Source organism: Muntiacus reevesi, chromosome 8, assembly GCF_963930625.1.
Source record: "Muntiacus reevesi chromosome 8, mMunRee1.1, whole genome shotgun sequence".
NCBI lineage: Eukaryota > Metazoa > Chordata > Mammalia > Artiodactyla > Cervidae > Muntiacus > Muntiacus reevesi.
The window spans coordinates 60,444,333-60,459,823 of record NC_089256.1 but is presented as its reverse complement, the minus strand read 5'-3'; the positions used below and the strand labels follow the sequence as shown (position 1 = coordinate 60,459,823).

The window sequence follows — 15,491 nt, the reverse complement described above, 5'->3', positions numbered from 1 at the left end:
ACTGAGCAGCCGTGCCAACTCCCTGCTCCCTCAGGCTGGGCTTCTGAACTGCTGGCAGAGCAGCCAGGCAGGGCCTGGTCGCCACAAGCTGATCACCTCACCAGCCATGCCAGGTTGTGGCTGGACGCAAGGGCACGACTTAGGATAAGAAACTGGCTCTGTCGATTCATCTGTTCAAGAACTTGCAGGTTTTTTTTTTTTTTTTTTTTAATTGTTTTTCTCTTTCTCTCTCAGTAAAGATCTTTTAGAAAAATTCTTTGTTTTGAGTGAACTAAGAAAAGAAGGAGGTGGGATGTGCTGAGGCTGCAGGAAGGGCTGGTTGCTGCTCCAGGGAGGGGCCTGGGGAGACCAGCAGTGAGGCTGCTGATGGAGCAGGCCTGGGTTGAGGGGTAGGGGCACGTCTGAGACCTGGGGCCTCACCTGGGATCTCCTTTCAGGCAGTGGATTTAATGTGTTTATTAAGTGTGTGTGAAGGTGAGCGAGTGTGCTCATGAGTACATGTGTAGGCATACGTGTACACAGGTGAGTATCCCATGCGTGTACGCTTTCAGTTCATTTAATGACAACCACTAAATATTCGTTGAGTGTATATTATGTGCCCAGTCACTGTTCCAGATGCCTGGGATACATCAGTGGACAAAATGCAATCCTTGCCCTCAAGGAGCTTACTTTCTATGGGGATTTTGTGTGTGCAGAGGGGATGGGGATGTGTTTGTGTGTATGAGTCTGTTGTGTACACATATTGAGGAAAGAAGAATAATAACATGTGAGTGCACAGGCTGATCTGGGTCAGGAACCAGTTGCCATTTTCTAGGCATGTGATCCTGGGCAAAATATTTAACTTTCCTGAGCCTTGGTTGTTTTTTTTTTTTTTTTTTTTTTTAACAAAATCATTTTTAACAAAATGATCCCTTTCTCTCACAATTGTTGTGAGACTAAATGTAAAAATACTTGGCAAGCTCTAGGCAAAGTACCTGATATATGATAGTTGCCAAATGACATTTTTTTATGTCTCCTGTGGAGTTGGAGGAGATATTTGTACGTGTATTGATATATACCAAGTGTACATTTGTGTCTGGGCAACATGCCCTGGGTGTCCGAGAGGCCGAATGTGTGGGTTCTCCCTGAGTGGAACCTCCCTCACTCGGGATCTGTCCTACACCGTGGAGATATCTCAGATCTGGTCAAAGGTCATGCTGTTGCCTGGAAAGTTCCATTCCAAGACAGAAGGTCCTTTATAAAGCTGGGAGAGACAGGTTGCTAAGTCTGGAAGCTCATGAGTTGACCCATTTCAGCCTTGGTTAGGTCTGTCCTGAGTCTTTCCAGCTGCAATGTGACTGTGTGTTTGTAGTTCCATTTTTAATGCACACAGACTCTTGGCCTCCCTGTCACCGACACCAACCTGCAACAACTTGCAGCTTCTGTTTTCCCAGTTCCACGAGTCCCTGGCCATGCCGTTCCCTCTGAGACTTTCTTCTTATCCCCCAGATCATTTGTTAGAAATATAATTAGGAAATGGGCCCAGAAGGCCATTCTGGGGGGAGGACTGAGTTTCTGTGTAAGCTGCTTGGGACTGCCAGGACCCTTGCTTTCAGCAAGAACCTGAGCTCGTCAAGTTTCTGCTCTCCTCCCTCTGTACTCTCTCTCTCAAGGAGAAAGCCCATGGTTTGGGCTACATCTTCAAAGAGACTGACTCAGAGTGTCTGCCTTCAGCCTCAGTGTCCCTCCTCTGCTCCATCTCCAAGTATCCATCAGATATTCAACTAAGCAGCTGAGACTCAGTGTGACTGATGACAATAGCCATTTTCTTGACCACAAACCAGCTCTCCCTGGGCATCCAGCTGTTCTAATGAATGACTCCAGCATTCTTCTAGACATGCCAGTTTGAAGTTCTGAGTCATACCTCACATGTCCCTCTGTTGCATTTCCCAAAGTCGACCAGTTATCCAGTTGTTCCAAGCTCGTCCCCCAACCAGTCCTTCCCACTCTCGTTCCTACTGTACCACTCCCCACATCAGGCTGCCATCCACTCCAGTGTAGAGTGACCTCGCTGCCTCCAGCCTCACCCTTCACGACCAGCCAAGCCACCATCCATGTGCTCATGGCTTTCCCTCAGCCACTGTCTCTGTCCATCCACAGCGCCCTCCCCTCTCCTCTCCTCCACAAACTGCTTCAACCTAACTGGTCCCCTTATGGTCCCCACGACACTGCACACACTTGCGACCTGACCTTAGCTGAAGTGGTTTCCCTTGCCTGGAATCCTTTCCTCCATTCCAACCTTTTACCTAAATTATAGCCATCTCTCATGGTATACAGTATCCCTGGCTGAGATGCACCCTATGGTTTTAAAAACATGATGAGGAGAAGCTGGGAAACATGGAGGAAGGGAACTAATTGCTAGTGATTTGCATAGAGGTGGAGGATTTAATCAGAGAAGGCAATGGCAACCCACTCCAGTACTCTTGCCTGGAAAATCCCATGGACAGAGGAGCCTGGTAGCCTGCAGTCCATGGGGTCTCTAAGAGTCAGACATGACTGAGCGACTTCACTTTCACTTTTCACTTTCATGCATTGGAGAAGGAAATGGCAACCCACTCCAGTGTTTTTGCCTGAAGAATCCCAGGAACAGGGGAGCCTGGTGGGCTGCCGTCTATGGGGTCGCACAGAGTCGGACATGACTGATGTAACTTAGCAGCAGCAGCAGCAGAGGATTTAATTTACCATTGGGGCAGATTTTGCTTTGTTTTGGGAAAATCAACACCAATCTTAAACTGTGTAGTCACTGTCAGCGTGAGTGCAGATGTTCACTGCTCTTGCTCACAGTGTAAACAGACATGACTTGGGGGACAGGGACTGCCTTTTTGTTCCTTTTTTTCCTAAGGTTTAAGGAAAAGAGTTGTGGAGGAAGGGAACCTGAACTGGTCCCGGTGGAGTCAACTATTTTCAGCTGAAGTTTGGAGAGTTGCTTGTAAGACACTGCAAGCAGAGACAAGCAGGCTTCCTAAGGAGGTTGGAGAGGCCCTGGCACTGCTGCTTTGGGACCCAGATGATATTTCTTGACACAGAGTTGGGGAGAAGGACACGCTGTCTACCCTTGCACACAGAACACAGCATCCCTCTGGTACCCTGGTGGCGATCAGAGGAGACAGCAGCCATGGATGCTAAGGACCCCACAAGGGACCATCTCCGGCAGAGGCTCCTTTCATGGGCCTCCATAAGCCCCACATGGTGACTGCTGTGGATATGGGCTTGTGACATCCTTTGAGATGTCCCACTAGGAACACCCAGAAGTATTTGAGGAAATATTGCACGGAGTGGGGCTCAGTGTCATTGTGGCTCATTTTGTTAAAGTAGCAACAAATCATTTCTACCCTTGGCAGGTGAAAACTAAATACACTAGAGATATAAAACCATACTGCACTGTTAACTGTGGTTGCCTCTGGGTGCCAGTATTCTAGAGAATCCATTTTCTTCTTTATATTTTTATGGAACTCTCCAAATTTTCCACTACAAGCACTTGTAATTAGAAACACAAACGCTACATATAAGGAATATTTTCTCTTTCCTTCCCCTTCTGGACCCAGCGGAAGGCCCTGCTGCCTCAGGCTGCTGTGGTTTCTTCCTCTGCTGAGCTCCGACGGGAACTCGGGTGCAGCTCTGTGTTTATTCATTGTTTTAGGTCCTGGTGCCAGCTCCTTGAGGAGAAGGAACACTCCTTCTTCTCAGCCCTCCCCCAGCTCTCACTCTGCTTGTAGGAGCTACTTCTCAGAAACCGCCTGGCCTGCTTCCACCCTTGGCCTTCACACTCATTGTTCCATCCACTGGCACCCCCTCCTCCTGGGTCCCCCTACTCATTCAGCCTGTGGGCTTTCTGCTTCTCACCTTCAGTTGTTTGTTTTTTTTGTTTTTTTGTTTTTCTTTTCACCTTCAGTTTTGACTCAAATGTCTCAGTGGTAAGGCTTTCCCTGAGCAGGTTATTTAAAATTGCACACCCCCTTTCCTGCTTTGCTTGTCCCTCCAACATAGACTTGCACCCACCATGCTGTGTATTATACTTCCTTATTGTCTATCTCCTCATACTGATCTGAAAGCTCTAGAGGACAAGGATTTTTGCCTGTTATTCCCTGCTGTCATCTCACCACCAGGATGTATGTACAGAAGATAAGTGTTTGTTGCATGAGTGGACACAGTTTACTATAACACTAGTTTCCCATGTGGCAGATCTTGTGCGAAGTGCCTGGTAATCCCCTCCTTCAGGCTTCATGGTGTTTTGAAGGAGGTAGCTTTATCTCTGTTTGAAAGACGAGGAAACCAAAGCTCAGAGAATTAGGTACTCAGCTGAAGGCAGACAGGAGCGCATGGCAGAGTGGGGTGAAGAGCGGATCTGTCTGCTCTGGGGGCCAGGGACTTGTCACTGTAGGAGACCTCTCTGTCCTCATGGGTGTCCCTCACTGTGCTGACGCCCCTCTGCATCTTGGGTACCAGGCCGCCCACTGCAGGAACCACAGTGCTGCCCAGAGCTGGCATTCCTTCAAATGGGCTCCCCTCCCAGTCTGGGTCCCTTCTGGTGACCCTGTAGTCAGAGAAGCCAATTTGTTCCTCCTGTTCCTCACTGACTCTACTCTGGGTGCTCTAGGTGATGGTATAAAGGAGCAGGCCCAGAGGTTTTCTTTCTTCTCCCTCAGTCCCATTTTCCCAAAGGGAGCTTGGGTGCTCCCTGAGAACCTTCTGCAGACCAGCAGGGTGGAATAACAGCAAGAACCAGGAGATTCAGGTTCAGGTTCTGGATTCACCGCTCACAAGTTATGTCATGACCTTGGGCAAGTCATTTAACTTGTGCACTGACAGAATGAAAGGAATTATGCTTTCCTTGTGGTCTGCCTTCAGTGTTGCAATGACAGCCAATGCAGAATCTGCCTCATGGGGCGTTGTGTAGAAGTGAAGTGAAGGTGAAAGTCGCTCAGTCATGTCTGACTCTTTGTGACCCCATGGACTATACAGTCCATAGAATTCTCCAGGTCAGAATAATGGCATGGGTAGCCATTCCCTTATCCAGGGTAACTTCCCAACCCAGGGATCAAACCCAGGTCTCCGGCATTGCAGGTGGATTTTTTACCAGCTGAGCCACAAGGGAAGCCAAGGGGATGCTTACTTGCCTCATGGCACAGAAACAAGATTCCTCCCTAAAGAACCACTGACTTGCCACATGCAGGCCCTGCTCGAGGTCGGGTATTGTCTGAGTACTGTCACAACAGAAGTGAAACAGGCCAGTGGCTTTGTAAGGCGCACACAGCCTATGAATGACAGGTGATTCCTGCACCAACCTGGCAGCTGCCTTCCAGGAGCCTGAGGATTTACCCCATGTGGATGTTACAACTGACCATCACAAGCCAAGCACGAGACAGCACGGAGACTGGTGGAAAAGGAGGAATGCCTTCTGGAGGTCAGTCTTCAGGTCCCAGGATCAGGGACAGAGATCCCCACACCCCAGTTCTAGTGCCCCAAACCCTGAGGGGTCTGGGAGATCTTGCCTCACCTCTCTGGACTGAGACCTGGAATCCTGGGTGGGGCAGGCTCTGGAAGGCTTCAGGGGGTGCTGCCTGAAGGTGGGGTTGGCGAGCCCCATGTCCCTGGAGAGGAGGAGTCACTGAGCAGGTTCTGGGAACGTGGGATCACCCAGTGCATTCCCCACCCCAGCCCAGAGCTCTAGGGATGCAGGTTCTCTGAGCAAGCATGCTCAGTTCTGGGGGGCCTGAGGGGTGGGTAAATGGGGGGGGCTTTGATTGAAGTGGTGAGTTTTATTAATGGTTAATGGCAAAGATGGTATGTTTGCATATCTTCTTAAAAGTTCTGGTACAATTTAAAAATGATTGGTTCGTTAGCCACTTAGCAGAAGAATAATTCAGCAGATATGATGAGGAGGTGGCCAGGGTCTGTTGTGGTATCCCACCTTGATGAGCATGACTGCCAGGATGCCCAGGAGAGTGATCAGCAGGAGGGCAAGTCTCCCTTTGTTGAACTGCTTCAGGAAGAAAAATTTCGCCCAGTCCACCTTCGACTGGCTGTTGAGAGGGTACCGGAGTAGACAGGGAGCCAATTTGGTTATCATCTCAGTTATCATCTTAGCACCTTGCCTGATAGATAAGGCTTAATAATTGTTGACTGCTATTTTTATCAGTGGCGACTAGGCTGGGAACTGGGCAGGGTCTGTAGTCAGCTGGTAGGATGGGTTATGGGTGTGGATTGTAGCTAACCATTAACTCCAATCACCCACTAATCTTTCCTAGAGTTTCAGCCCTCAGAGTTTGGAATTCCTTGTTCAAGGTCACATAGTCATGACTTTTAAAAGGCCTTGATTGGGACACTTTTCAGAACACCTAACCTCATTAGTCAGTACACTATATTTCTGCTGGGAGGTAATTGTTGCCATCTCTGCTGGGCTGCACAATTTGAGGACTAATTTGCACAAGCATCAGTTGCCACCATGACCAAGGCATGGAGCATAATTATCTCAAGTGGAAATTGTGATTGAGCCTATGAATTGAGGCCTGATTTACAGGGGCTGTGAATGAGCTGCCACCTCCAGAGCCCTCCGTGACTGTTAGATGTTGGGGCTGTAATCAACTGGAGCCTGTTTCCAAACACCCACTATCCAAGTTCCAGCGGGTCAGAAGTCCTGACTCTGGTGAATGTCAAGATCCCTGCAGAGTTTATGGCAGAACTGAAACTTTCCCATCGTCTAAGACTTGATTCACAGTTTTCAAGGGACTTCTTTCCTGGTTTTGTTACCTTGTTGTGGTAAAGTAGATCTGAAGTAATCCATCTGCTATCACTCCCCTGACAAAATCTCTTTGCTCTCCCACCCACACAGTTTCACCCAGGAAGATCTAGTTCTGCCTGTGTCTGAAGGGAAAGAAGACCAGGGATCCAGGCCTTCCTTTTTCCTCATGTGAGTGACCATAATCCATGCAGGAATTCATCTCTTGCTCTCACCATGGCCAAGGTCTGCTCTACACATGGGCCCAGAGGCCACACTTTTAGTACTTCTGAGAAGCTGATGATGGCATCTGTGACATGGGAGGTCTTTAATCCTGAGGCAAGGGTATGAGTTCTGCCAGCCCTCTGTACCATCTGGAAGCAACGCTGGGAATATTTGCAGGTCCACAAATGGTATTTGATTGTTTCATGGCATGAAAAACTTAATTTGAGCCTTAATGGAGAGAGCAGACTAACGAAGATTGAGGAAACATGGCCTATGAGAACAAAACGTGCTGAGTTTGAGTAAAGCTACACATTCTACACGTTGTAGTCAGCACTCAGAACGCTGCAGGTAGGCAGAGCTGGAACCAATGTCCACAGATAACTCTCCAACTTTATTTTAACCGCCTTTTTACCTTCTCACAGACCAGAGTCTTGTCATAATTACCTTGGTTATACAATCCTTGTTTGTATCTCCAGAGAGACAGCCATGTTTGGGAGAAAGAACATGAGTCCCCAAGTCTGAAAGAAGTTCCAAAAAGAAGGAAATGTGTAACAGTGAAAAGTTGTGGGGTTTTGACTCAGTCAGGCTTCAGTTCCAACCCTTGTTATGTCATACGCTATCTATGAGAACTTTACAGCTTCTCTGAGTTTCAGTTTGCATAGTTCAAAATGGAACAGATAGTATCTATCCTGTTAGATTGTTATAAAAATCATTAAAACATATGTAAAGCATTAAAAAGCTGGCTCATATTAGGTATTGGATAAATGGCAAGTATTAATATCTGTAAAATGAAGGTATTTCATAATACCCAACTTTGCAATATAGTTGTGAAAAGGAGAGGGGAATGCTTTTGGCCTGTAGCAGATGTCTAATAAATGGTAGTTGTTAGTCCTGTCTTGCCATGAACTATACGTCTGCCTTTCAGCAAAGTCACCTCTACTGCCAGTGAAATGGGAAGTATTTCTATTCTATTTACCCCATAAGGACTGCAGTGGCAACTGGTGTTAATTACATGTGCCTCGCTTGATTCTTGCAGTTGTGATAAATAAAATCACATACAACATATCGGAAGCCAGACATGGGGCACAATGTACTAGAATGAAACACACTGGGAGGCAAGGGACTTGGGTTCTTGTCTTGGTGCTGTCTTTTGTCAAGTGACCATAAGCAAATCACCAAGTAATCAGACCCTCAGGTGCACACACTGCTGACCTCTCAACAGCTGTGAGAAAAGACAAATGTGAGAAATTATCACTATTATTCCTTGAGGGTAAAATCAGTTTTCCCTTTTTCATCTTTGGAACCCAGCAGAGTCCTTGGCATATAGTGGCACTCAGTAATTTTGTTTAATGAATTAATATTAATAAACTGTCCAGAAGTCATAATCATTAGTAAACTTTTTTACCCATAAACTTATTGCTTTTGGTCTGTGATTTTTTGGATCCCTGGGCCTCTATCTCAAAGTATGTGTATTCCATGCTAACCTTAACATACTGATATGTTATTCAGGTGCAATGGCAAGTACACACACACACAGACTGGCAGTAAAGAGAGAAAGAAGTGGGTCTTCTGTATATGGCAGCTGTAGGGGGACAGCTTCTCAATCCTCCTACACCCAGCTCTAGTTTGGTTATCACTCATCTAGGGTCCTTATTCTTCTATGTACCCATTCTACAGGGTTGATCCTCAGAGTGAAGGTGGTGGGCACTGCACAGGCTTGAGCTGCTTTTGTTGATGACTCTTCATGGGTATTAAGAAAGTGAAAAACGTCTATGGTTCTCCTAATGAGAGATAGCAAGTGGAAAGCAGCAAGCAGAAACATGGATGAAGGTGCTGGGCTTTCTGGTGCCAAGGGAGAGTTTGTGAAGACTTCTTGACAGTGGTGGACGTCACACATACCCTCCACCCTACATACTGTTACAGAATTGTTATAGTGCTTGGTCCCTGAGAGCTTTGGTAGAAGATAACGTATGAAGACTGAGAGAAGGGAGATGGAGACCAAAATGCCAACAGACACCATCATGTATGCACTGTAATAAACTGCCCTGGGCCAAGTGCACTGGCCAAAGGTGGGTGTTTTCCAGATCTGCTATCTATCAAGTCATCCCATGTAACTAAAGAGCATCTTAAGTAGTCATTTCTAATACCATCTCCTCACCACAACTTCTTTTCCTCACCCCCCTCCCCTCGCCTCCCCGTCTTCTCCCACCCTGTCTTTTCACCTTCCCTACACTGAAGTCCCACTAAAGGTAATTTCAGGCAAGCCTCACCCAATCACTCCAGTGGGGCTGGCTGTCCCACTGCATCCTTCAACTCACTGAACTGTAATTTCTGGTTTATTTATTTACTGTCCAGCTCTGAAGAGTAGGACCTTTATCTTGCTCAGCATGTGTGTATTAGTTGCTCAGTCATGTCCAGCTCTTCGATCCCATGGACTGTAGCTCTCCAGGCTCCTCTGTCCACAGACTTCTCCAGGTAAGAATACTGAAGTGGGTTGCCATTTCCTTCTCCAGGGAATCTTCCCAACCCAGGGATGGAACCTGGGTCTCCTGCATTGCAGGCAGATTCTTTAACCTGAGTCACTTGGGAAGCCCTTTAATTCCCAAATACCCACAACAGTGCATCACACAAAAGATGCTTAACAAATGTTTATTAGGTGTACCAGGTTATACCTCAAATTTATTGCATCCCCACCCCCACCAGATATTATAATAACTAAGCAGAGTTACATGTCAGTCTTTTTTCTTTATACAATAGACAAAAACTGCCAGAAAGCTAGATATCATTCAGCTATTTTTTTCCCCTGGTACCAGATCATCATACTGCTGAGTTCCTTCAAACTAATTAAATACATCAATTGGTGCTGCATAATTTGTTCAAGACCACAGAAGAAAATGTAAAGTTTTTCAATTCATTTTACAAAACCAGCAAAAATCTACAACAAAATCCTACAGGAAAAAGTAGACGAATTTCATTTATAAACATCAATTTAACAGTATATTAAATGTAGCAAAACTGAGCAAGATACAAAAACTAAATCCTAGTTACACGAACACAAATGCTACATAAATAAAGACCCTCTCCCCACCGAGTCTACTTATGACGCAGACGGTAGCTTTTATATCCCCCCACCCCCACCCCTAGCTGGCCCTCACCAGGGGTGGGTGCTGGCCCTAGCCCTCACACTGGCCCCAGCTCTGGCCCTATCAGCCTCATCTGCCAGGGCCTCACGGTACTGCACTGGCCAGTGTTGGGGTTCTTTCTTATGGAGTTTGGCCACGAACCCCAGAACTTTCATCTTGCTGGTTTCCAAGTTGCTTCGGGGACCCCAAGAGAATTCACATTCCGGTGGGTTGGTGTGAGGCACACGCCTGTAATTGAGGTATCTCAGCTGCACGAAATCTTCCATAATAAGCCTCTTCGGGTACCCAAAGAGGAAGTGATACTTTGAGGGACGCACCCCCAACCGACGCAGCATCGCCCAGACCTGTGCCTCTCTGGCGCTATTACCTTTCATGTAGATAAGGCCCAAGATCATCATTAAGAGACCCAATCTGGGGCCATCTCCTCTCAGAGCCTCCTCCTCATCCTCAATAGGTTTTAGTTTGTTGATCAGGATGTAAGTGTGGTGCTTGCGGTCAAGCTGTTTCAGCTCGAAACCGAAGACATACCGCAGATGCTCTGCGGCCCTTGCGATGATCTCAGGGAATAGATCCTTTAAGTCTCCGATAACGTATTTCACCATCTCGGAGCGAGTGATGGGGCTCTTCTTCCTGTCCTTCAACAGCAGAAATTGCACCAACTCGGCTACCGTCCGATCCAGACGGCGGCAGGCTCTACGCCGGGCCAAGGTTTTGGCTGCCAAAGCCCTCGCGCCTTTCGGGGTGAGACAGGGTTCCGTAGCCCCCTCCTCCCTTACAGCGCCAAGGTCCTCCTCGGGGCTCTCCTGCAGGAGGGGGCTCGGGGCCATCTCCTGCGAGGCGGTCAGAACCTGGGTCTCACCGTCATGGCTGCCATCCATCTCCCTCTCCGCCTGAGGGATGGGGAGAGCCCCGCTCTCGGGTTTCTGCAACATGTTTTCGGGTAGGCAGGTGCCGAGCGCGTACGCGGGCCGCGGGGTGTGCGAGCCGCCGGACACACCCCGGTGGAGGGGCTGGACAGAGGCCGGGGCGGCTGCAGGAGGACTAGGAGAGATGACACAGGGTTCTGCGGCTGCTAGACTGTACCGCAGAGGGCTCGGGAAGGTTGCCTCGGCGCGGCCACCGCGCAGCCTCAGTGCGCACTCGCTTGCCGACTTGCCAGACTTCTTCCGGCCAGCTCAGTCAAGATGGCGGCCCCGAGGCCGCGCGAAGCCCTTCCTCTTCCGGCTCCCGCTGGGGTAGGAGTGCTCACAGGCTTCTCAGGATGCCCAGGCTGTGGAGGTGTCAGGGCTGATTTTTAGTCTGACAGGCTGGAGGCAAGGAGGGGGCAACCAGGCTATCCTAAGGTTTTAGTGTAGAAGGATGAAATAGGGATGGAGTTCTAGCCACGTCCCTTCAGCAGATGCTTATTTCTAAGTGCGCGTGTCTAAGATTTTGAGTGAGTTACTGTGTCACAAGTGCGGTCTGCATGGAGGTGAAGCCTGGGAGATAAGGCTGTGCGGGACAGTTCGTGACAGGCCTTGAACATGATGCTCGGGAGACTGCAATCTATTTAAACAAGGGGGATTTAAACAAGGGAGTGTCCGGACCGGATCTGTATCTAGTCTCTCTGGTGGCCCTGTGGAGTGTGGATTGGAGAAGGGCTGACCAAAAGCTGGGAATCCAGCTTGGCGTATTGGTATTATTATAGTGCAGAATAGGAACTGAGATGTGGCCTGTCTTGTTCATTGGAGTATCCCCAGTACCCAGAACAGTGCCCGGCACATAGAGGCACTCCATAAATAAGTAAAATGGATGACGAGAAGGTAAGGATAGCAGATTCTACAGGGGTCAAAGAAGATGATAAAAGATATATCGAGGTACAGCTGGCAGAAATAGTAACTAAGTGGAGGAAAGGGGAGGGGTTTTGTTTTTAATCTAATCAAACTTAATTACTCCCATTATTTCTTTTTGCCTGCTCTACTCTGACCTTTACCAGTCTGTCTCCCTCCCCCCTTTCTCCAGCTCCTCCTCCCTCTTCTTCCTCTACCTCTTCCTCCTCTCTCCTCCCCTCCTGTCTCTCCCTCTTCTCTCCTTTCCTCCCCTTTCCTCCTCTCGCTCCACTTCTCTCTCTCCTTTCAAGCCTTCCTTATTTACTGCCATTTCAGAATCACCATAGCAATTTGTATTTAATATAGGCCTTATTGTCCTCTAGGCTCTGTTCTAACCATTATTCAAGGATTAATTTGTTTAATTCTCATTAAGGTGAGTACTTTTATCACTGTCCCCATTTTATGTATATGTCTTTTCTATGGGATTTGCTATTTACTAGCTATGTAATCTTGGGCACATTACCTAAACTTCCTTCCCCTCAGTTGCCTTGTGAGTAAAATGGGCATAATAGTAGAGACAGCATTGTGGAGATCATGTGAAGAAATGCATAGAAACTATTTAACGCAGTGCTTGGCACATAGTGTTCAATAAGTGGGTTTTTGTTGTTGTTGTTTAGTCGCTAAGTTGTGTCTGACTCTTTTGGGACCCCATGGACTGTAGCCCACCAGGCTTCTCTGTCCATGAGATTTCCCAGGCAAGAAAACTGGAGTGGGTTGCCATTTCCTTCTCCAGGGGATCTTCCTGACCCAGGGATCAAACCCCCGTCTCCTGCCTTGGCAGGCGGATTCTTTACTACTGAGGCAACAGGGAAGCCCTCAATGAGTGTTAGTTATTATTTATTGCATATTTTTTAATGTACTAATTTTTTACATGTATTAACTCATCTACTTCTTCTAACAGTCCTGCTAGATAAGTGCTATTATTATTCCCATTTTACAAGTGAATAACACACAAAGAGGTTAAGTAACTTCCCCAACATCACATGACTGAGCCACTATTTCAATCATATGACTCCAGAGACCATGCTCTTAACCTCTATATTAATAGATGTTAATTATTATTATTATTATTGACCATATTTTGCTTTGTATTATAGTTATATTTTTGCTTATCTTGTTCCCCTCCAAAACCAAATATCCTGAAAGCCAGGTCTGTGTCCTTAACTCTTATGAAGAGCCCCTCAGTATCAGAACTCAGTATATACATGTCATTGAATAAATGATAAAAGGCTTTCCTTTTTTTTTCCAGAGGAAATAACATTTCTTGTAAGTAAATATCTGATAGAGTTTTCTAGATGTAATCATGAACTCTTTGTCTTTAAAAGAGTCTGAAAATATAAAGTATAAAACCCATTTATACTTTATGACTTAGAAAAGCTGAAAGTATATGAATGAAGCAGGAGGATGTTTATTATAGTCTAACTTGAGGTTATTATTAGTTTCTATTATGCCAGACATTTTATGTACAATATAATTTAGTCCTCACAAATCCCTATTAGGAAGGTATTATTATCCCCACTTTGCAAATGGGAAAACAGTCCCTGAGAGGTTAAATCACCTGTCCCCAGCCACCCATATGCTAAGTGCTAGACTAGAAATGAGAACCTCGATCTGTCTATTCTGAAGTCTGTACTCAGGACCACAATGCTGGGCTGCCTGGTTGTCAGTTTCTCTTGAGGGTAGAATCACTCCTACCTGAAATGGCATCCTTGCAGACAAAATATTCTACTTACGTATCTTTCTCACTTCAAGCTTTGCCAAGGAGGGTTAGAGGAGGTAGCTGCATGCAAAGGAGCATGCAGGAGATACATTGAATGGAAAGAATTTTGAGGGGCAAATTAGTAGTAATATGACTGGGTTTTGAAAACTGAATCAATAATATAATCCTACTTATTAAAAAAATACAAAAACAAATAAAATAAACTACTGAAACAACTTGGATGAGTCTGGTTGACATTGAGTAAAAGAAGAAAGACACAAAAGATACACAGTATGATTCCAGTTAATCTGATGTTCAGGATGGGTTCAGCTAATCTTTGGTGATAGAAATGAGAACGGTGGAGGCCTGGAGTTGGGTTGACTGGAATGGGATAGGCATGAACTTTCTGGGGGTGATGGAAATATTCTGAATCTTGGTTTGGGTGTAGATAATACGTTTGTCAAAACTTATTAAACTCTGCCCTTAATATCTATGTATCTCTTGGTGTATAAATTATACCTTAAAATTATAAAAATAAGGTTTTAAAATTGAGGAATAATTGATAGCATTAGTTTCAGGTGTATAACACAATAATTCGATGTTCATATATACTGTGAAATGATAACCACAGTAAGTCTAGGGACCATACATGGTTATAAGATTTTTTTTCTTGTGATGAGAACTTTTAAGATCTATTCTCTTAACAAGTTTCAAATATGCAGTACAGTATTATTAATTATAGTCACCATGTGAAAACATTTTTTTAAATGAACAGACCTTTAGGTGATGAGGGATATGAAAGTTGAATGACTTTGCTTTGCCACTTAACAACTCCTGGATGCTACAATGTTTTTTACTGAAAGGGGCCTAGACAATCAGTTGTCAGTTTTGATTGTGGTGAACTCATACTGGACTGGCAGGCTATTTTTTCCCCAAATACTTGTTTATTTATTTATTTATTTTTTTGTGTGTGGTGGGTCTTCATTGCTGTGTGTGGGCTTTCTTTCATTGCAACGAGTGGGGACTACTCTTTGCTGTCCTGTGTGGGCTTCTCATTGCAGTGGTTACTCTTGTTGAGCATGGGTTTCAGCAGTTGCAATGTGGGGCTCAGTAGTTGTGACACATGGGCTCAGTTGCTGCACAGCATGTGGGATCTTCCCATACCAGGGATCGAACCAGTGTCCCCTACAAGGCAGATTCTTAACCACTGGACCCCCAGGGAAGCCAAGGCCAGGCAGACTTTTAAAACAGTCCTTCCTGTTTAAGTTGTTGAAAGGGAGGAAATGTATATTTCTCCTTCTTTGATGGGGTTGGGGGTGGAGGGCAGCAAAACAAAACTTTTATAACTGTTGGATTGAAAGCTTCCTGAAGGATGATTCTTTGTAGTCTAGACTACAGTGTTTGAAAGCCTACAGTGTTTAGCACAGTTTAGTATGTGGAAAGGGGTAAGGGAGTCATACTGGAAAAACAGACCGGCAGGATGAATTATCCTGGAAATGTCTGGCACTCTGTGGGTGTAGAAAAGGTGTGTTCTAGAACAAAGCACTGAACCGGATCAGAAAACCTGACTTCTGGTGTCCCGGCCCATTCATTTATTCTTGCACAGCATACTTAACCTCTCTGGACCACTGTTTCCTCATTTTTAGGCCTGACAACCTTAGCCTTTGCCAGTTCCCAGAGTTATTTTGAGGTTCAAGTAAGGTTATAAATGTAAACATACTTTTAAAATGCTCTACCATTAAGAAACAAATAAAAAGGTTACAGGTTTTTTTTTTTTTTTTTAAAGTGACGTGGTAGAA

General features: G+C 45.9%; 1 protein-coding gene and 1 long non-coding RNA gene across 2 annotated transcripts in view; one reads left to right on the top strand and one right to left on the bottom strand.

The window, feature by feature from the left end:
- Window positions 1-6,776: 6,776 nt before the first annotated feature.
- LOC136173710 (uncharacterized) overlaps window positions 6,777-15,491 on the top strand; it is a 56,129-nt gene continuing 47,414 nt past the window's right edge. Inside the window, exons 1-2 of the long non-coding RNA XR_010664272.1 lie at window positions 6,777-6,949; window positions 8,660-9,051. This is a non-coding gene — a long non-coding RNA (uncharacterized lncRNA). The remainder of the gene's footprint in view (window positions 6,950-8,659; window positions 9,052-15,491) is intronic.
- Window positions 9,616-11,296, bottom strand: MAGEF1 (MAGE family member F1). The gene has a single exon (XM_065943547.1). The coding sequence runs from the start codon at window positions 11,055-11,057 to the stop codon at window positions 10,134-10,136; it is 924 nt and encodes a 307-aa protein (XP_065799619.1). The 5' UTR covers window positions 11,058-11,296; the 3' UTR covers window positions 9,616-10,133.